Source organism: Erinaceus europaeus, chromosome 1 (assembly GCF_950295315.1).
Source record: "Erinaceus europaeus chromosome 1, mEriEur2.1, whole genome shotgun sequence".
NCBI classification, from domain to species: domain Eukaryota; kingdom Metazoa; phylum Chordata; class Mammalia; order Eulipotyphla; family Erinaceidae; genus Erinaceus; species Erinaceus europaeus.
The window spans coordinates 131,563,359-131,588,877 of record NC_080162.1 but is presented as its reverse complement, the minus strand read 5'-3'; the positions used below and the strand labels follow the sequence as shown (position 1 = coordinate 131,588,877).

The 25,519-nt window shown below is 37.9% G+C and overlaps 1 protein-coding gene across 1 annotated transcript in view; it reads right to left on the bottom strand.

Annotated features, from left to right (window-relative positions):
- Positions 1-25,519, bottom strand: part of CSMD3 (CUB and Sushi multiple domains 3) — a 1,712,448-nt gene that overhangs the window by 642,390 nt on the left and 1,044,539 nt on the right. Inside the window, exons 25-27 of the mRNA XM_060195764.1 lie at positions 14,407-14,598; positions 8,146-8,272; positions 2,214-2,416 (exon numbers count right to left, since the gene is read on the bottom strand). Coding sequence (XP_060051747.1) covers positions 2,214-2,416; positions 8,146-8,272; positions 14,407-14,598 — 522 coding nt within the window. The remainder of the gene's footprint in view (positions 1-2,213; positions 2,417-8,145; positions 8,273-14,406; positions 14,599-25,519) is intronic.

Here is a 25,519-nt window from a genome sequence, read left to right as displayed (position 1 = left end):
ACCGCCTTGCAGGTCTTTCTCTCTATATATCTCTCCCTCTCAAATTCTGTTTCTATCCTATAATAACTAAATTTTTAAAAAACGAAAAAAAAACGGCTAATCAAATCCAACAATATATTAAGACAATAATTTACCCAGATCAAGTGGGATTCATCCCTGGGAAATAGAGATGGCTCAATATTTGCAAGTCAATCAACCAAAAGAAAGACAAAAATCACATGGTCATATCAACTGATGCAGAAAATATATTTGACAATTTCCAGCACTCATTTATGATATAGACCCTCAAGAAATCTGGACTGGAAAAAAATTCTTCAACATAATAAATGCTATATATGACAAACCTATGGCTAACATCATACTCAATGTATGATGAGGGAAATGGGGGAAAATCTGATATTAAAAATCAGAAACTAGACAAGGATGTACACTCTTGCCATTCCTATCCAATATCATCCTAGAATTCCTTGTCAGTGTAGTCAAGAATGAAAGAGATATCAAAAGAATTCATACTGGGAAGGAAGAAGTTAAAATGTTATTTGCAGATGATAAGCTGTTATACCTAAAAGACACCACAAATTCTTCTTAGAAACAATTAAAAACCATCAGTAAATTCAATAAATTAACTGGTTACAAAGTCAATACTTATATAATCAGTGGAACTTCTATACACAAAAGATGTCAGAGGGGAAGGGATTAGAGGAAGTGATTCAATTTACAATTGAACTCCCTCGCCCAAATAAAATACCTAAGAATAAATCTAACAAAGGAGGTGAAGGGCTTTTTAAATGGAAATTATAGTAAACTATAGGAAGTGGACAAAAATGGGCATAAATTTCCTCATGGGGTCAGATAGCTTTACCCAAATGGCATATGTGCTTCTCCTGTACCTGACTTTTCTTTTTTTTTTTTTTTTTCCTCCTCCAGGGTTATTGCTGGGCTCAGTGCCTGCACCATGAATCCACCGCTCCTGGAGGCCATCTTTTTCCCCCCTTTTGTTGCCCTTGTTGTAGCTTCCTTGTGGTTATTATCATTGCCCTTGTTGACGCAATTCGTTGTTGGATAGGACAGAGAGAAATGGAGAGAGGAGGGGAAGACAGAGAGGGGGAGAGAAAGATAGACACCTGCAGAACTGCTTCACCGCCTGTGAAGCGACTCCCCTGCAGGTGGGGAGCCGGGGGCTCGAACCGGGATCCTTAAGCCGGTCCCTGCGCTCTGCGCCACATGCGCTCAATCCACTGCGCCACCACCCGACCCCCTGACTTTTCTTTTTATTGATTAAAGGTTTAAAATATCAGGTAGAAAAAAAAAATCTATGAGGAACCTTTATAGAATTAGAGTAAAAAAAAACTTTTTTAACAATGAACAAACAAAAAAAAATCACTAATTTATGTCTTACGAATAAAAAAAAAAAGGCCGTGAAATATATACTCAATGGAGTATTACACAGAAATTAAACAAATATGACAATAATGTATCTTTTGGGACTAAATGGATGGCATTGTATTTGGTTGTTACTAATTAATTAGATAAGAAAGTGAAGGACAAGATGATTTCATTCATAAATGGAATCTAGACAAGTAGAACAGTTAAACTTGAAAAAAGAAGAAAAGATAGTCAAACCATTAACTATGACCTTGGGAAAACTGTTGGAAAGGCTGGGGACACAAAACTTCGGTGGTTGGAGCGATAAAGAATCATACTTCTTTCATAATCTATTAAGTCAATAAAAAAATCAAACAAAACAAAAAATAAAATTCCAATAAAAATATAACCAGTAAAACTGACATTTTGGGGCTAGGATACTGCACATGGTACCACTATTCCAGAGAACTCAATTCTAAGCCTCTGGCCACTACATGGATGCACTTGCATGGGGAAAGTTTCACAAGTGCTGGGGTAGTTTTGTGGTGTCTCTCCTTTTCTTTTTCTTTCTTTTTTTAAATTTTTATTTAAGAAAGGATTAATTAACAAAACCATAAGGTAGGAGGGGTACAACTCCACACAATTCCCACCACCCAATCTCCATAACCCCCCCTCCCCTGATAGCTTTCCCATTCTCTATCCCTCCTTGCCTGTGTGTTTAACCAGATGCGCCACCACCCAACCCCCTAGATCACTAACTTCTTAGACGAAAATTTTAAACAATAAAGTTAGCAACGCTATCCAACAGCATTCTACTGGTATACATAATAAGTAAAATAATGACTCACTTGAAAACTGAATTGCGAATCCAGATTTGCTGATATAAAAATCAGTGTCAAACTGGATGGTTACTATGTTGAGAGTACTATGGATTCCTTCAGGTATAAGAGATCCGCTAATTTCCTTTAAGAGCATTTCATTTTCTGGCGGGCCATCCCACACTCGGAGTATATCATGTGATGCTTCCGTGTCAAACGCAAGGAATTGTAAGCTGTGGAAGAACCATAGGACCATGTATTTCAATCTGATTATCTTAAACACAGATTTGACTCTAAATAATTAAATATTCATTTAGGTTTTATTAGATACTACTTCCATTCTATCAGATGAAAAATTAATTTTTGTAAAGAGCTACATACCCATAGTGATTTTTATTCTTTATTGGTATAAATTAGTTTTTTTGGTGTGGATAAATGTACTATTTATTGTAGGGGACCAAATCAGGGGAGATTATCAGCTTTTTAAGCTGCAGAAGTTTTAGGTATATATCCCTTTATGTGTCATGAATTTTAATATGTAAACACAAAGTGAAATAGATGATCTCTTATATACTGGGCACTCTGAAATATACAATATGTCAAGGGGCCTGGGTAGTAGAACACCGGGTTAAGCTCATATAGTATGAAGTACAGGGACCCACTCAAGGATCCTGGTTCAAGACCCTGGATCCCTGCCTGGGGGGGGGGGGGGGAGTGGCATGCTTTCCAGTGGTGAAGCAGGTCTGCAAGTGTTTATCTTTCTCTCCCTCTTTCTATATCTCCCTCCCCTCTCAATTTCTCTCTGTTCTATCAAATAAAAATAAAAATGAGAAATGACCACTGTGAGCAGTGGATACATAGTGCAGGAACTGAGCCCTGGAGGAAAAAAAAAAAATGCAATAGAAATAAAATTTCCAGTGGATTGTCACCAGTAAACTGAGTTTCCTGAGTCCATAATAGACTTAAAACTGTTTCAGTTTGTTTTAACTATTTTTTATCAGAATCAAATAGTTTATTCAAGAATAATTTATGTTCAAAAATCAGTCAAAATACTTTATCGCAATGATAGATATGAAAAACTTACATAACCTCAACACATAAAGAAAGAGCATTTAAAAAAATTAACATTCATGGTATTGGGCAGTGGAACACCCAGTAAAGTGTACACATTAGCATCATAAGGACCCTGGTTCAAATCCCAAGTCCCCACCAGTTATGGTGGAGTGTTGCTGGAGGTGTCTTTCTTCTATGTCTATCTTAGACATTTCTTTTATATGAAAAAGAAAACAAACAAACAAAACACCAGGAGTACAGGAGTCACAGAGTCCAGTGATGAAACTAGACAAGAAAAAAAATTATCCATTCATAATAATCACATTATCATGCTATGAGAAAAAGGAAAGTGAATTAATGTGGAAAAATGTCTATACCATCTACAAAAATGTGCAAATATTATAAAGCTGTTTAATCTGTCACTCAAGGAAGACTAATCCTGAAATCAACGCAGCCTAGAATATTCCTAGCTATGCTATCCCCATCAAGATCCCAAGCACATTTTTTAGGAGAATAGAACAAATGCTACAAATGTTTATCTGGAACCAGAAAAGGCCTAGAATTGCCAAAACAATCTTGAGAAAAAAGAACAGAACTGAAGGCATCACACTCCCAGATCTCAAACTATATTATAGGGCCATTGTCATCAAAACTGCTTGGTACTGGAACATGAACAGACACACTGACCAGTGGAATAGAATTGAGAGCCCAGAAATGAGGCCCCACACCTATGGACATCTAATCTTTGACAAAGGGGCTCAGACTATTACATGGGGAAAGCAGAGTCTCTTCAACAAATGGTGTTGGAAACAATGGGTTGAAACATGCAGAAGAATGAAGCTGAATCACTGTATTTCACCAAATACAAAAGTAAATTCCAAGTGGATCAAGGACTTGGATGTTAGACCAGAAACTATCAGATACTTAGAGGAAAATATTGGCAGAACTTTTTTCCGCATAAATTTTAAAGACATTTTCAATGAAACGAATCCAATTACAAGGAAGACTAAGGCAAGTATAAACCTATGGGACTACATCAAATTAAAAAGCTTCTTCACAGCAAAAGAAACCACTACCCAAATCAAGAGACCCCTCACAGAATGGGAGAAGATCTTTACATGCCATACATCAGATAAGAGTTTAATAACCAACATATATAAAGAGCTTACCAGACTCAACAACAAGACAACAAATAACCCCATCCAAAAATGGGGGGAGGAATTGGACAGAATATTCACCACAGAAGAGATCCAAAAGGCCGAGAAACACATGAAAAAATGCTCCAAGTTTCTGATTGTCAGAGAAATGCAAATCAAGACAACAATGAGATATCACTTCACTCCTGTGAGAATGTCACACATCAGAAAAGGTAACAGCAGCAAATGCTGGAGAGGATGTGGGGTCAAAGGAACCCTCCTGCACTGCTGGTGGGAATGTCAATTGGTCCAACCTCTGTGGAGAACAGTCTGGAGAACTCTCAGAAGGCTAGAAATGGACCTACCCTATGACCCTGCAATTCCCCTCCTGGGGATATATCCTAAGGAACCCAACACATCCATCCAAAAAGATCTGTGTACACATATGTTCTTAGCAGCACAATTTGTAATAGCCAAAACCTGGAAGCAACCCAGGTGTCCAACAACAGATGAGTGGCTGAGCAAGTTGTGGTATATATACACAATGGAATACTACTCAGCTGTAAAAAATGGTGACTTCACCGTTTTCAGCCGATCTTGGATGGACCTTGAAAAAATCATGTTGAGTGAAATAAGTCAGAAACAGAAGGATGAATATGGGATGATCTCACTCTCAGGCCGAAGTTGAAAAACAAGATTAGAAAAGAAAACACAAGTTGAACCTGAAATGGAATTGGAGTATTACACCAAAGTAAAAGACTCTGGGGTGGGTGGGTGGGTGGGGAGAATACAGGTCCATGAAAAATGATGAATGAAATAGTGGGGGTTGTATTGCTAAATGGGAATCTGGGGAATGTTATGCATGTAAAAAAAAAAAAAGAAGTAGAAACGCAAAGCAGAAATTGACTGAGTTTGGAGTATGGCACCAAAGTAAGAAAGCAGAAGTATACTAGAGTTAGCAGTGAGTACCTCCCTAACACTTCCTCTCCACTTTTCCAAGCTTTGGGTCCATGATTGCTCAACAATTTGTTTGGCTTTGTATGTTAACTCTCTTTTCAGTCACCAGGTTCCAGGTGTCATCAGGATGCCGGCCAGACTTCCCTGGATTGAAGACCCCACCAATATGTCCTGGAGCTCAGCTTCCCCAGAGACCCATCCTACTAGGGAAAGAGAGAGGCAGACTGGGAGTATGGACCGACCAGTCAACGCCCATGTTCAGCGAGGAAGCAATTACAGAAGCCAGACCTTCTACCTTCTGCAACCCTCAATGACCCTGGGTCCATGCTCCCAGAGGGATAGAGAATGGGAAAGCTATCGGGGGAGGGGGTGGGATATGGAGATTGGGTGGTGGGAATTGTGTGGAGTTGTACCCCTCCTACCCTATGGTTTTGTTAATTAATCCTTTCTTAAATTAAAAAAAAAAAAAAAAGAATATTCCTAGCTATGACCATGGACTGTGAGCTCAGACTGACAGATATTCAGATGTTACACAGACTCTTGTGCTAAATATGAATATATATGGGCCCTAGGTCAGATCAATAGGGTTTAGAGTTAATGGTACTTATATACTTTCTTCATATTTGAGAGCTACTCTCTGCCCTCATTCAGCTTTCTAGTCCTATTTTCAACTCTGACACCATATTCTCAGATAATACCTTTACCCCACCTGCATTTTAGCTATCAGGCTCAAACTAAAATTACTAAAGTCATAGGCCCATGGAAAATACTTAAAATTGACTTCCTAGCTTCTTTCCACCTGAAGATCACTAATTTCATCTGCTCTATTCCTACTGTTTGGTTCCTGTTTACTAAACAATTTACCTTGCCTTGTATCTTACTGCCTTTCGGCCACCAATTTGCAGATGGTTCTAGGATTCCATCCTGACTTCCCTGGGCAGACAACCCCACCAATGTGTCCTGGAACCTCATTTTCCAGAGCCCTATCCCACTAGGGAAAAAAAAAAAGAAACAGGCTGGAGCTAAGAATTGACCTGCCAACATCCATGTTCAATGGAGAAGCAATTACAGAAAGCCAGACCTTCCTCCTTCTGCATTCCATAAAGAATTTGGTCCATATATCCAGAGGGATAAAGAATAGGGGACTTTTTGGGAGTCAGGCAGTAGCACAGTGAGTTAAACACAGGTGGCACAAAGTGCAAGGGCCAGCCTAAGGATCCTGGTTCCAGCCCCCAGCTCCCACCTGCAGGGGAGTCACTTCACAAACAATTAAACAAACTTCACAAATGATTAGGTGTCTATCTTTCTCACCCCCTCTCTGTCTTCCCCTTCTCTCTTAATTTCTCTCTGTTCTATCCAACAATGGCAATATCAATAGCAACCACAATGGCAACAAAAGGGAATATACATAAATTAATTAATTAAATATATATATATATATATATATATATATATATATATATATATGGCAGCTTTTAAATAGAGGGGATGGGATACAGAACTCTGGTGGTGGGAACTGTATGGAACTGTATCCCAGTTACCTTACAATCTTGTTAATCATTAATCACTACTACTGCTTCTACTAACTACTACTACTATTACTACTACTAACTACTAACTACTACTACTACCACTACTACTAGTACTACACTTATGTTTGAGGTCTAATGTAGACAAAATCAATGTCTGAAACTTTTATGTGGTTAGTGCCAAATAAGAAATCCAATCATATCAGCATATTTGATTCTCCATGTATACATATCATATTCATTTTTGGTATGTGTAACTTTAAATGTGGGTTTCAAATTACTACAGTATGTTGTTCTTTTATTTAATATTTTAAAAAATTCCATTTAATTGAATATATTCAAGTTCACTAGAACTAAATACTTAAACAACAAATGATCTATATATTAAAGAAAAGTAGATTGAAAATTGATGATCTTTTGTATTCTACGTTCTACAAATTGTCTGCAAAAACAATGGATTAGTATATACCACATCTAAACAAACATGGGGTTACACCTTTCAGCATGTAATCTGAAAAGCAATGCATGAATCCTACAACTTCCTTTACCATCCCAGAAGCTTGTCTGAAATTCCAATGTTATAAAGTTCCATCCTTTTAAAAATTATTTATTTATGGGGTCCCAGAGTTGCTGCACTTAGTTAAGCACATATATCATCATGCACAAGGATCTGGTTTAGACCCTGCTCCCTATCTGCAGGGGGACACTTAATGAGCAGTGAAGCAGGTCTGTAGTTGTCTTTCCCCTCTCTATTTCCCCATCCCCTTTCAATTTTTCTTTGTACTGTCAAATAAAAATTAAGTAGAAAGAAAAAAATACAGTGGGTGCCAGGCATTGGTACACCTGGTTAAGTGCACAGAGTACAAAGAACATATGCAAGTATCTGGTTTGAGCCCAAGGCTCCCACCTGCAGGAGGAAAGCTTCACAAGTGGTCAAGCAGGGATGCAGGTGTCTCTCTCCCTCTCCTCTCAATTTCTGTTTCGATCCAATTGTAAGTAAATAAAAATACTGAAAACAAAATAAAAATGAAAAGATAACTCTTGAGGGAATAGATGAGCTACTGTGTGGCCTATAAATCAACAATCATGCCAACAAATACTTATATTTTATAAAGATGATAATCAAAACTTTCTGTACCAGCTTAAACTAATTTTTAAAATCTTTATTCTGATATATATATATATATATATATATATATATATATATATATATATATATATATATTACAGAAACTTGTTAGGGAGTTTAGATTTCTTAATCATTCTGAGAAAATGAAATTCACTTACCTGACAATGTTTCCTGGATCTACTTCAATCATCCACAAGCAGCGCAGATTATTGTCATATGGAAAGGGATAACCAGGAGATAAAATTCTTCCTGATGATTCACCTTTAAAACGACCTCCACATTCAGCTAATAAAAAATTTTAGAGAGATCACCTTTAAACTCATATTTTCAAAACAATCCTCAAAATTCTAAAAGGAGCTAGTTTTTTTTTTTCTTCATGCCTTAAATAACAATGCCGACATCCTGCTTGAAAGTGTGCAGTGGTATATGCTTTTGAAAAGGAAAGTATTCTCTCAAACAGTAAAGTGTGTATAATAAAACATGGGTGAATATATAGATCACAGGAAAAATAATGAAATTGACCTCATTAGGGAACTTAAATTAAGGGTCATACTCAAAACTTGGACTTGAGGTTTTCAACATTTTAAGATGTGTTGTTCAATGATGACCCTTTAAAAAGTGGAAACAGCTTGAAACCTGATATGCAGGTGGATCCTAATTATTGTCTGGGGAGTGGTGTCAGGGCTGGCAGAAGGACCAGAAAACTGGATCAGGGAAGAGAATAGCTCCCAAATATGGGAAAGGTGTATAAATATTGTTGACTGTAAACCACATCAATTTGATGTGATCTGGGGCCCATATTCAGTTTAGGAGCCTATGTGACCTCTGCATCACTGTAATCTCAGGCAAAACAAACAAATAAACAAACAAAACACTAGTATAGCCACAGGCCTTTTGGAATATAACTAAAATATGCATACTAGCTATGTACAAAATGAAGGGCCCTCCAACTCTTCATCTGCACTATTCTACCCTTTAGGTTCATGATTGGTCAACAATTTGTTTGGCTTTTAATTCTCTTTTCAACCACCAGGTTCCAGATGCTAGCATAACAACCAGACTTCCCTGCACAGAAAACTCCATCAATGTATCCTGGAGCTCTGCTTCCCCAGAGGCCTTCCCCACTAGGGAAAGAGAGAGGCAGGCTGGGAGTATGAATCTACCTATCAATGACCATGTTCAGTGGGGAAGGAATTACAGAAGCCAGACCTTCCTCCTTCTGCATCTCACAATTACCTTGGGTTCATATTATCAGAGGGCTAAAGAATAAGAAAGCTATCAGGGGAGGGGATGGGATACAGAGTTCTGGTGGTGGGAATTGTGTGAAGTTGTACCCCACCTATCCTATGATTTAGTCAGTTTCCTTTTTATAAATAAAAAATCATATAATAAAAAATAAGCAAAAAGGGGAAACAGGTGGAGAATCGCTCACTATTAGTTGGTGAATAATTCATCATTATAATAATCATTCATAATAATTTCAGGGTGAATAATTCATCATCTTGCTCCCCCACCTCTGAGAAAAACTAGTCTTTACTATTGTCCCTCATCTCTTCTAAATTTCTTTGTTATTTATTCCCTTTAAATCATACTTAATTCTTCCCCCTTTTACTCTCCCAAAAGTTAAAGTGACAGTTTTATTTATTTACTTATTTATGTTTTATCAGAGTACTACAGGGTTGCATTGGATCGACCTTCTCGTGGTGCATCCCGTGAGTACCCATTCATTGGGGAAACTTATGATCCTTCCTAACCGACTGAATCCACATGGATCCCAGTCACTTTCAAAGCCAGCAACAAGCAGCTCCTGACAGCTTTCACCTGACGCTGTTGACTGGCTACGGAAGAAGGGCAAACGCTAGAAGAAGAATACTACTCAACTCTGGATTATGGTGGTGCTGGGGATTGAATTTGGGACCTTTGATGCCTCATGCAAGGAAGGCTTTTTGCATAACCATTATGTTCTTTCCCTTAACCCCAAAGTGACATTTTTTGAAAATATATTTTATTTATTTCTTTATTGAATAGAGACAGAGATAAATCAAAAGGGATGTGGGAGAGAGACAGAAAGACACCTGAAGCCCTGCTTCACTAATTTCAAAGCTTTACCTCTGTGGGTGGGGACTAGGGGCTGGAACCTGAGTCCTTTTTCATTTTAACAGGTGTGTTCAACCAGGTGTCCCAACAGTGACATTTTAATTTGATTCTTCAGTTATATCTAGTTGGGTCTTCATTAATTATCTCTAATTTTAATAACACTAACTGGATGAAAAGTTCAAGTATTGTCATACAATGGAATTAAATTCTTGGGAGACTAGGACACAAAACTTTGGTGGTGGGTATGGTGTGAAATTATACCTTTCAACCTTCTCATCTTGTAAACCACTGTTAAATCAATAGTAAACAAAAAAAACCCCATAAAAATCAGCTCTAGGAATTTCCTTTCAGTACTATTTAATAAATCAGAATGTCTGATATATTTATTTCAGCAAGTAGATAGTCTAGACAGACCTTTCTATAGAAGAAGTAAGTGCTTCAGTTAGCACATTTCTCTACTGAAGCAAATCTCAGAATCAAAGAAAGCTTTGTGTGATAGAGTATTTTAAAATTCTCTAGATTAGTCTTTTACCTAGAGAATCTATTACCAAAATAATTCAAAAAACAACTAATTTTCTTTTTGCTTCAAAATGTGAAGATACTATATTTATTATAGTTGTTCTGTACACTATATCTTACTCAAATTCAGTGACTTAAATAAGCTTTGCACAAAATGTTTCATTTTTATTATTAAGAGTAAAGATGGTAAAAGGCAAAACTATTGATTTTCAAAGAGAACTCATACTAGCATAATCTAAAAAACTGTAATCTCTATTTTTGATTTTTCTTGGGAGGGGTTAATGATTTACAGCTGACAGTAAATACTGGAATGGGTTTGGCATATTGCATCAAACTCTGGGGGGAGGGAGGGCTCACAGTGCATTATGGTGGGGGAGGACCATGGTGAGAGGTATAGAATATTTTGCAGAGGGGGTCGGGTGGTGGCACAGTGGGTTAAGCTCACGTGGCGCAAATCACTGGTGTAAGGATCCCGGTTCGAGCCCTGGCTCCCCACCTGCAGGGGAGTCGCTTCACAGGCGGTGAAGCAGGTCTGCAGGTGTCTATCTTTCTCTCCCCCTCTCTGTCTCCCCCTCCTCTCTCCATTTCTCTCTATCCTGTCCAACAATGAACAACATCAACAATGGTAATAATAATGACCACAGCGAGGCTACAGCAAGAAGAGCAACAAAAGGGGGGAAAAATGGCCTCCAGGAGCTGTGGATTCATGGTGCAGGCAACCGAGCTAACCCCGGAGGAAAAAAAAAAAAAAAGGAATATTTTGCAGAAAACCGTGACTGTATATAAGTACCAACTACTACATTTACTATTTTCTGTAAACCATTAATCCTTTCAATAAAAAAAAAGAAGTAACAACAATAACACTCTAGGAAGAACCTAAAGAGTAAATATATATTACTTTAGAGAATAAGAAATTCTCCCTCAAGCCTGAAGCATTCTCTGATCTGATTTTCCTGCCATTTCACTTTATTTATATATTCTGACCTTGGTAGCTATCACAACTACATAAGTTTATCTTTAAAATGTATACAGTTGGAGACTGAAAGAGAAAGAAATACATATAGAGTTTGCTTTTTTCTATGGATATATCCAAAGAGGAAAAAAACAAATTCATTTCTTACTACAGAAACATTGTCATCTTCTCCTTTTTTTTCTTTTTTTACAATACATTATTTAAAAAAAGCAAGAATCAGTTTTGTTGTGGTATCACGAAAAATCCAATTAAAAAGTACTTTGCTGAGTAACATAGAATGATATGTGAATTTATCATTTCTTTATTATTATTATTATTATCCATTGATGCTTCTCATAAGGACAAAATTGATTTATAATTCCTCCAAATTATTTTTTAATAAAGATCAGGGAAAATTAGAATTTTGTGTACTGAGTTGTACTGTGAATATAAACACAACTCTCTTCTCATTTTCATTTTATTTCTTTGTTTTTGAAATATTGACATGTTTATTTCAAATATGCTAGTATGGCATTGAAATTCATATTCTGATGGAGGAATTTATAGAATACAAAGAAATAGTTTTTGAAAAAGTTATAAAAATTAATGCCCTATAGTTATAATTGGACAGATATTTTGATTAGTATATATATATATATATATTCTTTAGAAATATACCAAAGTTAAAAATACATATAATAGAGGAGGAACTAATTTCATAGATGTGAATAAATATTGGTTGCATTTAATAAATATGAAATAAATGTATAATAGGTATATAAGTTTAGTGTGTATAGAATGTTATGGTCTTAAGCCCATTGGCAAAGATATTAATTGTTGTCATTAAAACAGAATTTCATCTTTTGTTATTATGGGAGTTAGCAGCATGACGCACCATGTGACCAACTGTTTTTAGCCTTTATTCTTTGTCATCCATCATTTTTTTTAAGTTTATTCTTCTCATGAAATCTTGAGCAAAATCATTTATCAAGTTTTGACTTGGGAGTTTTGTAAATAGAAATAAAATGCACTGAATCGTTGCAAATGTAATTAAAATCCTTTGATCCCAGGCCAAATGTCCTCCCATTTGCATGAAATCTTCCCAGAAAGGAAAAACATCTATAACTTGGTTTAACAAATATAGAAACATATGATTTCTAATGTGTTTGCTTTGTGATTTTAATTTTAAGGACAACATATCATGCTATCCTTAAGTTATTTATAAGTTTATAATTTTATGCTCTTACAACTCTTAATAATTTTCTGAATATCTTTCACATTTATGCCAAAGTATACACCCTTACAGAGAATTAATCAGGGTTACATTTTCTTATAATAATGCCAGTGGGCTGACTGGTGTTCATTTTCTATCATTCCAAGCTTTGTTAATTTGACTGATTATTATTTTAGGTATCATTTCCTTATTATATCCAAAATTCACATGTTATCTGAAAAGAAAATATACGTAGCATATTTTGGCTAGATGTGAATATATTTACTTTCCTAAGGAATCAATTTTTTAAATATATTAATAGAGATATTTTAGCATGGAAATACTATGCAATTATCATAGAGACCTCTAATAGTTGAATTTCTATTTGCATGCTATCAAATTCTATAGAATTTCCTATACTAGCCATATAATCTATCAAAGACAGAATATTATCTCAAAAAGTATGTCTTCAAATTCATCAAACAATGTACATTAAAGACACGCCATGTCAAGGACAAATTTTATATATAAACCAAGCCCTAATAATATTTAGATACTGGGGGCAGGTGGTGGCACACTTGTTTGAACGTACATGTTACAATGTTCAAGGACCCAGATTCCAACCCCCAGCCTCACTTGCAGGGGGGAGGCTTTGCGAGTGGTGGAATAGGGCTGCAGGTGTCTCTCTCCCTCTCGATCACTCCCTGCCCTCTCAGCTTCTATCTGTCCTATCCAATAAATAAGAAAATCAAATGTTTAAAAATAAATTTAGATGTCTAAGAAGATAGCACCCATGGTAGCACAAGTGATTTTCATGCTTGAAGCACCAGTAAACCTACTTTCAATTCCCAGTATGAGTCGGAGCTGAGCACTGTTGTGGCTAAATACACATAACTCAATTAAAATTGATTAATGACATCTTTAAAATATTTAAGAATATGTTAGGTCAATTTTACTGATACGAACCTGACAAATAACATTTTTTGTTCCTTTGTAAATACAGTAAACATATGAATGACAAAAGAATCTGCATATATTTTTTCCTGAGACATCAGTAATTTTCTAAAAAGTGTATTTGTTATTCTAGCATTCCGGCATGGACAGAAGAGAGCACAGAACTTTAACATAAACTTTTCCATCAAGCCACACATATTTGCATGACTAGTAATTCTATAATTGACCTAGAATATGGTAATACTCTAGCTATATAGTAAAGTGAGATAATAAGCATTTTATACGTTCATGTAGGTATCAATGATAATACCTCTTATGTTTTTAATATTATAATACCTCTTCTTAGAGAAATTGGCTTAATGCTATGTAAATTTATAGATTTCTGTTCTTATTCTTTGGAAGTGTATATACTAAGAAAAATTTGAAGTCATTGAGAACATTTTACTATTTTAGCATTTTATATTACATGTGTATGATTAAGAGTCTTAATATTTTTGTACAGTTAAATTTTTTGTCAGAATTAGAGAAATAAAATGACTTCATACAACCCTTATTGCCCCCCAAAATTCCAAGTTAATAAGATATATGAGTTGTGAGTAGATAGAGTCTTTTGAAAATGTATGCAGTACATTTCAATGACAAGTCTATAAAAATATTTCATGAAAATTTAAAATGGCATCTTACCAATACAGGAAGGCAGAGGATAGTCCCATGCTCTTCTCTCCCCTGTCATGCACTTAAGAAGACTGCTTCCATGGAGAGTATAACCTGGATTGCATCCATAAATGATAGTGCTACCAGCAAAGTGGCCTTGGTCACTGATCTTGTATCCAAACTGTGGAATGCCAGGATCTTCACAATGTGAAAGTGAAAAACCTATGGAAGTAAATAAATGTATGAAAGACTTTGTGTTTGTTTGTTGCAGAGTCAGGGTCTTAAGTATTATGATGTCACTGGCCCCTGGTTGCTTTTTTCCAATCAAATAGAGTAAGAGTGAGAGAGATATAGCTCTAACAGAAATCAAACATAATACTAGCAATCAAAATGTAAGCTCCTTAGCTAATGCGTTCTTTTGTCTTTAATGCTTTACAAAATCAATACAAGTGAAATAAATTAAGAAGTAAATGCATGAAAGATAAGTCAGCACAAAAGTTAAATCAGTTATAACATTGAAGTCTATTGGTCAGGGGTGGGGAACCTTTTTTTTTTTTTCCCTGTCAAGGGTCATTTGGATAATTATCACATTGTCTGGCCATACAGCATTATCAACTTAAAATTAACACATTAAAAAAAAAGCTCCCAAATTCATTGAATTTTAAGTCTTGCTTGCAGTTAGTTTGTCAGGGCCATACCAAATGAATACAGCCTGCCAGACAGATGTCTACCATCACTGCTTAGAACATCGAGAATGAAATCATTGATTTCAAGACAACATTGGATAAAAAGACAATTTTTGCAGCACAATTGAGCTCTAGACTTGCAAGTATTCGGTCAGAGTTTGATCCCAGGCATGGCATGTACCAGAGTACTCCTTTGGTCTCCCTTTCTCTCCAGCTCAGAATATAAACAAGTCTTTTCTCAAGTTTTTTTTTTTTTTAACTTATGGATAAGAAAGAAAGAGTGGGAGAGGGAGCTGGGCGGAAGCGAAGTGGGTTAAGTGTTGTATGCTTTACATTGGGTTGTTCTAGCTCTCCCCCGCCAAGAAAACTGGATCAGTCCTGCTAATTTCACGGGCCCGCTTGACCCCGCCCCAAGGAACCCTGAGAGAGTCCCAGAGTTCCAGAGTTCGAGAGTAAGAGAGTGCTTGGCGCCGTCGCAGGGCAAAGAGGCAGCAGAGTTCTGTTTGGTGATTAGTTTGGTTTAGTTTATGAATCGTTGTTCCTGAATAAAGCAATACAGCTTCCCTGCCCATCCGTATGTCTCTGGTCGTCTCTGTTACCCGCCCGTGAAGCTAGCCCAGCCAGCTGGAGCCTCCAAATTTTAACAACAAATGGCACCCACGTGGACCTGACCTGCGCATCTCTCACATAAGTGAAGACAATTTGGCTACCTATGTACTATGGCCTTCTCTTCGGCTTGTGAAGAGATCTCCAAAGGCCTCTGCTCTTTCCTCATGAGACTGTTTTGCTGTTTCTGGAACATTTATCTCTCGACCACTCTGCGGTTTCCATGCGCTCAAGCGCACTCAAAACAGCCAGCGGAGTCGGGAAGAGTCAGCGGACAAGAGGCGAGGCGCAGAGCTGCGTTTTCCACCTGGTGGAACAGCCAGCCAGCCGGCTGCACCCAGACAACCCCACGCACCGCGCCCGCAGCCCCGCAGCCCTGCAGCCCGCAGGAGGCCGACGCCAGCACACAAGAGCCAGACGCCAGCACACAGGAGCCCGATGCCAACACGCTGGAGCCCGATGCCAACACTCTGGAGCCCAATGCCAACACGCAGGAGTCCGATGCCACCACGCAGGAGCCCAATGCCAGCACGCAGGCCAGCCCACAGGAGCCAGCTCTCCACCGCGTGGCGCAGGGCACTGGACGTGTGATCCCTCCATGCTCGGCCACTGCGAGCAGGGCAGCAGACATGACAGGGCCATGGGGCAGGGCCATGGTGGCCTATCATGGCCGCCACCCCTGGGCACCTCGGCCCATGCCTTCTACAAGGCTGGCCCGCCCGCCCTCATGCTATGAATTCTGGAATGATCCCGGACCTCCCGGACCCCCGGGCTCCTTGCCGAAACTGGGCACACAAGATCTCCAGCTGCCGGTCCGGTCTGAAGGCAGACAAGCTGGAATACGCAGAGATTGCAACCTGTAATTCCTTGAAGTGGAGCTGCGCAGGAAGCCATCTCCAGATGGTGAACCCCCTCCCCCAACAACTAAGACAGTACAGATTTAAATTCGTGTTTAAAATGACATGTCTTCGTAACAAACGTTTCTCTCCTTGTACATTAATGACCATGTTTATGTGTATGTTTAAAGTTTGGTAAACAGTAACTTTAAGGCTAAATTCTTACTAGTAAAAGTTAAGTGAAAAAGGTTTTCAACGTAATTCTCATCAAGATAAAATTAACTTACATTTAAAGTCTGAGGTAAATATTAGTTAACAATATATTTTAACTAAGTTGGTCTAAAGACCTGCGCACACCTAGGGTGTGCCTCCATCTTGAATGGGTATAACAAAAGGTTAAATAGACTTGTTGATATGTAAAACTCTCGATTACCTTCTCTATTAGAAATGGTAGATTACACAATGGCTATGCTAATTATTCTCATGCCTGAGGTTTCCTTTCCTGTGCACACCTAGGGTGTGTCTCCATCTTGAATGGGTGTAACAAAAAGTTAAAAAGACGTTGTTGATATGTAAAACTCTCAAATTCCTTCTCTATTAGAAACGTTAGATTGCGCTATGGTTATGCTAACAAGTTTTGTTTCATAGTAAGTAAATTACAGCCAGCTGCCTTTGAGACTCTAGGCCGTTCCCCACCCCCATGCAAATGCCTGTCGAGACAAGTACGCCCCCCAGAGGCAAGAAATGTTTTTTTTTAAGCTGATAAAGTTTTGCCCACAGAGGCAAAATATGGCCCCCTCAGACCTTCCCTTGGCAGCACACTGGTTCTTGTTACTTGCTTACATGTTTCTCCATGTTTGTGCCAGTTTCTTTTTTTAAAAATGCCTGTATAGGTTTCTGTTCACCCCACACCCCTGATACTGTGGTCATTTAGTTAAAAAGAAAAGAAGGAATTGTTGTATGCTTTACATTGGGTTGTTCTAGCTCTCCCCCACCAAGAAAATTGGATCAGTCCTGCTAATTTCGTGGGCCTGCTTGGCCTCGCCCCAAGGAACCCCGAGAGGGTTCCAAAGTTGCAGAGTTAGAAAGTTCTTGGCGCCGTTGCGGGGGAAAGAGGCAACAGAGTTCTGTTTGGTGATTAGTTTGGTTTAGTTTATGAATCGTTGTTCTTGAATAAAGAAATACAGCTTCCCTGCCCAGCCGTATGTTTCTGATCGTCTCTGTTACCCACCTGTGAAGCTAGCCCGGCCAGCTGGAGCCACCAAATTTTAACAACAGTTAAGTGCAGTTAGCGCCAAGCGCAAGGACCCGTATAAGGATCCTGGTTTGAGCCCCCGGCTCCCCATCTGCAGGTGAGTCACTTCACAGGCGGTGAAGCAGGTCTGCAGGTGTCTATCCTTCTCTCTCCCTCTCTGTCTTCCCCTCCTCTCTCCATTTCTCTCTGTCCTATCCAACAACAATGACAACAATAAATCAACAAGGGCAACAAAAGGGAAATATATATATATATAAAGAGTGGGAGAGATAAAAATCAGAACATAACTCTGAACTCAAAACTTCATGGCTTCAACTTCAATATTCTATCCACTTCAGGGACCATAAAATGCATCTGAGAAAAAAATGTGATGTGTGCTTTAAACTACGTAATAATAATAAATCTCATTCTTTTATTAGTTTTTGTTGCTCTCATCACTGAGGCTTCACTGCTTTAGGACAATTTTTTATAGTTTCAGTAGAAGAAATAGATATAGAGAGAGACGACATACTGAATCTTCCTTTTTAAAACATTTTTAACCATTGTTATTTATTTATTGGATAGAGAGAGCCAGAAAGCAAGAGGACAGCGAGGTAGAAAGACAGAGAGACACTCCCAACACTGCTTTACCACTTGCAAAGTTTTCTCCCTGCAGCTGGGGAGTAGAGGTTCAAATCCAGGTCCTTGCATACCAGGTCCTGCGCACATGTGTGTTCAACCAGGCACACCACCCCATGGCCCAGACTATAACTTCCTTCAGTGTGGTAGGTACTGGGGTTGAATGTGGTCTATGACAATGCAAGTATACCGCCTAAATGAACTATCCTGCCATTACACATTCTGGGAGAGGAACTTGATCATATTAATCTAAATTTGAACAAGAAATAAAAAAAAACATGAATTATCTTGTTGATGTAGGATCAAGTTACTAATTTATAGCATCCATTTTCCACAGTGTGAAAGCATAAATTGACTATAACTGTACTGAATTTACACTACCTTTGTATGTAAAGAAATATATTAATTCTCATACAACAGAAAGAGCTCTTCTGTTAAGATTTATTTATTTTGATTGTTATGAAAGAGACTGATTAAAGTGTCAAAGTATTGGTGTTGGATGTCCGAGTTCCCAGAGATCCCAAGCTCAGTTCTAGCCAGAGCTTAGTAGTATTCAGGGGTCTGTCTCTGTCTCCCTCAGACTTGCCTTCTCACATTCTCTAGCTTTATCTCATTGTCATCAAAATAAATATTTAAAGGGGGAAAAAAACCAGAAGACTGCTCCGCTGTAGCATATGTGTTGCCAAGGATCAAACCTGAGGTTTCACATATATGTAAGTCCTCTGTTCTGCACCTGTACTACATCCATGATGCTAGTTTAAAACAAAGGGGGTCTTGATAATTATCTCTTTTATTCATCAACAAGATTATTTTGAACATTTTAGTACATTTACAACTCTACTGCCTACCCAGCACAAATCCTGGCACAAGGCAGGTGTTCAATAATATTCATAAATGAAACTGTATTCTTTGAAGCAATTCTCTCTAGACAACTGAACAAGACATTAAAGTGATGGTAATGAGAAAAAGAATTCAGCCTCAACACTGCATTATTGAGGAAGTGTTTGTTTACAGGAGTGTTGTCATAGGGGTAAAGTCCCACATTTTCTCAAAACAGGTGACAAAGATTCATGAAGCAGTGAAAACTAAAAAAATTAAAAAAAAAACTAAAAAAATTCAGCAATTCCCATGTAAGTAACAATTCGTGACATTCTTAGTTGGATAAACGTACATTTAAGTAAGGCAAATGCAAACAACATCAGAGACAGAACCACTGATGAGATTACAAATCATTGACTCAAATAGTAACATACTCAGGGAAATATAAAAAAATAAATAGCCCAAGAAGTAGCTCTATCAGACACAGTTTAAACTCCAAAGTAGTAACTTTAGATTATCAAGACACATTACTTCACATGGATTTGCATAATTAGCAGTGCTTTTAAAGTGTTCCTGTTTAAAAGTGACAAGTTCCCTATAGTCTATGAGTCATAATATTCATTTTCTCACTTAAGATGCAGTGGCATTTGATTTTTGCCATGTATCATTTTTTTTCAAAATAAAATTGGAAATCAAGCACTCTTTTAGAGGTTTATTACCAAATTCATTTTTCCTTAAATTGAATTTTCTGTAAATATGGTTGGCAATGGCTGGTGATGGGCTAAAACAAAGAAGTTCTCTGTAAATTAAAAGGTAATTTATAACATTTTGCATTGTAGATTAAAATGCACACAGACTATAGTATATAAGCAACAAAGCACAACATAATTTTGTCCAATTTGGTGGAATAATTGTTGCTTATTCATAAATATTCAAAACTGTCTTATCTTTATGGAAACATTCAGCTGCCAGACTTTTTACTGAAAAATTCAAGTACAATACTTGAAACTAACAATTAAATAGAGATGTGTATTGGGGCTGGATGGTGGCACACCAGGTTGAGTGCACACATTACAGTGCACAAGGAAATGGGTTCAGGCCCCTGGTTCACACCTGCAGGGAGGAAGCTTCACAAGTAGTGAAATAGTATTGTCGGATCTCTCTCTCTCTCTCTCTTTCTCATTCTCTCTCCCCTTCCTCTCAACTTCTCTCTGTCTCTATCCTAAATAAATAATATATTTAAAAAATAAAAATGTACCTGAATAATCTCATATATCATAAGAGGTCACCATTCCTTGTGAAATATAGTGCACAAAATAAGCCACACACTTTTCTTAACAAAAATCCTTTTAGCATACTGAATAATTTAAACTGAATTTAAAGTACTTTCTTGCGTGCATATATTATCGATATTTAATGGCTTGTAATTTACTTTTAAATTGTCCTTTGAAACCTCCAAAGGGTGGTCCAGGAGGTGGTGCAATGGATAAAGCACTGAATTCTCAGCCATGAGGTGCAGAGTTCGATCCCTGGCAGCACATGTACCAGAGTGATACCTGGTTCTTTCTCTCTCTGCCTAGGTTTCTCATGAATAAATAAAAAAATTATTTAAAAAATTATATAAAAAAAGAAACCTCCAAAGGATTACAGGAGACAACATCACAAACTCACCAAGTGACACTCTTAAGATTTTTGTGTCTTAACATCTATGCACCAAAGGAGGGACCATCTAAATACACTAAGCACCTACTGAAAAAATTTCAAAAATACATCAATAGTAATACAATAATAGTGGGAGACTTCAATACCCCACTCTCACACTTAGACAGATCAAAAAAGCAGAGAACCAATAAAGATACAAGAGAATTGAATGAAGAGATTGACAGACTAGACCTCTTGGACATTTTCAGACTCCTCCACCCCCAAAAACTGGAATACACCTTCTTTTCAAATCCACATAACACATACTCAAGGATAGACCACATGTTAGGCCACAAAAACAGCATCAATAAATTCAAGAGCATTGAAATCATCCCAAGTATCTTCTCAGACCACAGTGGAGTAAAACTAACATTTAACAACAAACAGAAAATTATTAAAAGACACAGAATTTGGAAACTAAACAACATGCTCCTTAAGAAGCCTGGTTAGAGACTCACTCAAGCAGGAAATTCAAATGTTCCAGGAAACTAATGAAAATGAAGACACAACCTATCAAAATATTTGGGACACAGCTAAAGCAGTACTGAGAGGGAAACTTATAGCCATACAATCACATATTAAACACCAAGAAGAAGCTCAAATGAACGACTGCACACCTTACTGCACACCTCAAGGACTTAGAGGAAGAGGAACAAAGGAACCCTAAAACAACCAGAAAAACAGAAATCACTAAAGTTAGAGCAGAAATAAACAACATCGAAAATAAAAGAACCATACAAAAGATCAATGAAGCCAAATGTTGGTTCTTTGAAAGATTAAACAAAATTGACAAACCCCTAGCCAGACTCACCAAACAAAAAAGAGAGAAGACTCAAATTAATAGAATTGTAAACAATGGAGGAGATATCACAACTGACATCACAGAAATCCAGAGAATCCTGCGAAACTTCTATAAAGAACTATATGACACCAAGCTAGAGAATCTGGAAGAAATGGAACAATTCCTAGGAACATATGCCCTTCCAAAACTGAACCAAGAAGAGCTACAAAATCTAAATGCACCAATCACAGACAAAGAAATTGAAACAGTTATTAAGAATCTTCCCAACAACAAAAGTCCTGGACCAGATGGCTTCACAAACAAATTCTACAAAACTTTCAGGAAACAGTTAGTACCCATACTTCTTAAGCTTTTCCATAAGATTGAAGAAACAGGAATACTCCCTTCCACCTTCTATGAAGCCAACATCACCCTGATACCAAAAGCTGATAGGGACACAACAAAAAAGGAAACTACAGAAGAATATCTCTGATGAACATAGATGCCAAAATATTAAACAAGATCTTGGCCAACCGGATACAGCAACATATCAAAAAGATTGTTCATCAAGACCAAGTGGGACTCATCCCAGGAATGCAAGGTTGGTTCAACATCCGTAAGTCAATCAATGTCATTCACCACATCAATAAAAGCAAAGCCAAAAACCACATGATTATCTCAATAGATGCAGAGAAAGCCTTTGACAAAATCCAACACCCATTCATGCTCAAAACTCTACAAAAAATGGGAATAAATGGGAAATTCCTCAAGAGAGTGGAGTCTATATATAGCAAACCTACAGCCAACATCATACTCAATGGAAAGAAGCTGAAAGCATTCCCCCTCAGATCGGGACTAGACAGGGCTGTCCACTGTCACCGTTACTCTTCAACATAGTATTGGAAGTTCTTGCCATAGAAATCAGGCAAGAAAAATAAATCAAAGGAATACAGATTGGAAGGGAGGAAGTCAAGCTCTCACTATTTGCAGCTGATATGATAGTATATATAGAAAAACCTAAAGAATCCAGCAGAAAATTACTGGAAGTATTTAGGCAATATAGCAAGGTATCAGGCTACAAAATCAATGTACAAAAATCAGTGGCATTTCTTTATGCAAACACTAAATCTGAAGAAGAAGACATCCAGAAATCACTCCCCTTTACTGTTTCAGCAAAATCAATCAAATACCTAGGAATAAAGTTGACCAAAGAAGTGAAAGACTTGTATGCTGAAAACTATGAGTCACTACTCAAGGAAATAGAAACTGATACCAAGAAATGGAAAGATATTCCATGCTCATGGATTGGAAGAATAAATATCATCAAAATGAATATTCTCCCCAAAGCCATATACAAATTTAATGCAATACCCATCAAAGTTCCACCAAGCTTCTTTAAGAGAATAGAACAAACACTACAATCATTTATCTGGAACCTGAACACCTAGAATTGCCAAAACCATCTTGAGGAAAAGAAACATAAATGGAGGCATCACACTCCCAGACCTTAAACTATATTATAAAGCCATCATCATCAAAACAGCATGGAACAAAAATAGGCACAGAGACCAGTGGAACGGAATTGAAAGCCTAGAAATAAATCCCAACACCTATGGGCATCTAATCTTTGATAAGGGGTCCCAAAGGATTAAATGGAAGAAGGAGGCGCTCTTCAATAAATGGTGCTGGGAAAACTGGTCTGTAACATGCAGAAGAATGAAAATGAACCACTTTATCTCACCAGAAACAAAAATCAACTCAAAATGGATCAAAGACCTAGATGTCAGACCAGAAACAATCAAATACTTAGAGGAAAACATTGGTAAAACAGTTTCCCACCTACACTTCAAGGACATCTATGATGAATCAAACCCAAATTGCAAGGAAGACTAAAGCAGAAACAAACCAATAGGACTACATTAAATTGAAAAGTTTCTGCACAGCCAAAGAACAAACAAACAGAGAAACCTCACGGAATGGGAGAAGATCTTCACATGCCATACATCAGACAAGAAACTAATCACCAAAATATATAAAGAGCTCAGCAAACTTAGCACCAAAAAGGCAAACGCTAGAAGAAGAAGAAGCACCAAAAAAGCAAATGACCCCATCCAAAAATGGGCAGAGGATATGAACAAAACATTCACTACAGAGGAGATCCAAAAGGCTAACAAACATATGAAAAACTTCTCTAGGTCACTGATTGTCAGAGAAATGCAAATTAAGACAACACTAAGATACCACCTCACCCCTGTAAGAATGGCATACATCAAAAAGGACAGCAGCAACAAATGCTGGAGAGGATGTAGGGACAGATGTACCCTTTTACATTGCTGGTGGTAATGTAAATTGGTACAGCCTCTGTGGAGAGCAGTCGGGAAAACTCTCAGAAGGCTAGACATAGACCTTCCATATGATCCAGTAATTCCTCTCCTGGGGTTATACCCCAAGAACTCCATAACACCCAACCAAAAAGAGGTGTGTACTCCTATGTTCATAGCAGCACAATTCATAATTGCTAAAACCTGGAAGCAACCCAGGTGCCCAACAACAGATGAGTGGCTGAGAAAGCTGTGGTATATATACACAATGGAATACTATGCAGCTATCAAGAACAGTGAACCCCCCTTCTCTGACCCATCTTGGACAGAGCTAGAAGGAATTATGTTAAGTGAACTAAGTCAGAAAGATAAAGATGAGTATGGGATGATCCCACTCATCAACAGAAGTTGAGGAAGAAGATCTGAAAGGGAAACTAAAAGCAGGACCTGATCAAATTGTAAGTAGGGCACCAAAGTAAAAACCCTGTGGTGAGGGGTAGACATGCAGCTTCCTGGGCCAGTGGGGGGTGGGAGGGATGGGTCACAGTCATTTGGTGGTGGGAATGGTGTTTATGTACACTCCTAGCAAAATGTAGACATATAAATCAGTAGTTGATTAATATGAGAGGGGGAAAATCAATTGTATGTCTCAAAGTTTTTCAAAACACAAACTGAATCTTTTCAATATATAGGCTGTGTATTTGATATGCGGGCTCTCTCAAAAGCCTAGACCAAGTAGATTAGAAGCATCCAATAGCACAGCTATATACAAGATATTGGATACTGTACAGCAAACCATAACAAAAGGACTTTTCAAAGTTAACCCAATTACCAAATAATGTGATGATAACATTAACTATCCACTGTCTTTTTGAACCCTAAGACAGCAGGAACCTCACATCTCCACTATAAAGCCCCTACTTCCCCCAGTCCTGGAACCCTTGGATAGGGCCCACTTTCCCGTATGCGTCTCCCAATCCATACCAAATAATATTGCATCCGCCGATCACAACCTAGCCAACGCAGTGATTGCCACCTCAACATGCTTCACCTCAGACTGTGTCCAGAGACTTCATGAGTGGAATGACAACCCTTCAGCTTCATTACTCAGGTGAGACCTTTCCTTTTATAGTACACTCTAATTTCATCTCAGGTGGTTCACTTTCTAACAAAGTCCCATAACCTAGATATACACCAGTTTCTGTGAGAGAGAGCTTATGTTCACACGTATTCATAAACTACTGCAAAATATATACCTGAAAGCAGAAGTACACTAGAGTTTGCAGTGAGTACCTCCCTAACACTTCCTCTCCACTATTCCAAGCTTTGGGTCCATGATTGCTCAACAATTTGTTTGTCTTTGTATGTTAACTCTCTTTTCAATCACCAGGTTCCAGATGCCACCAGGATGCTGGCCAGGCTTCCCTGGATTGAAGACCCCACCAATGTGTCCTGGAGCTCAGCTTCCCCAGAGACACACCCTACTAGGGAAAGAGAGAGGCAGACTGGGAGTATGGACC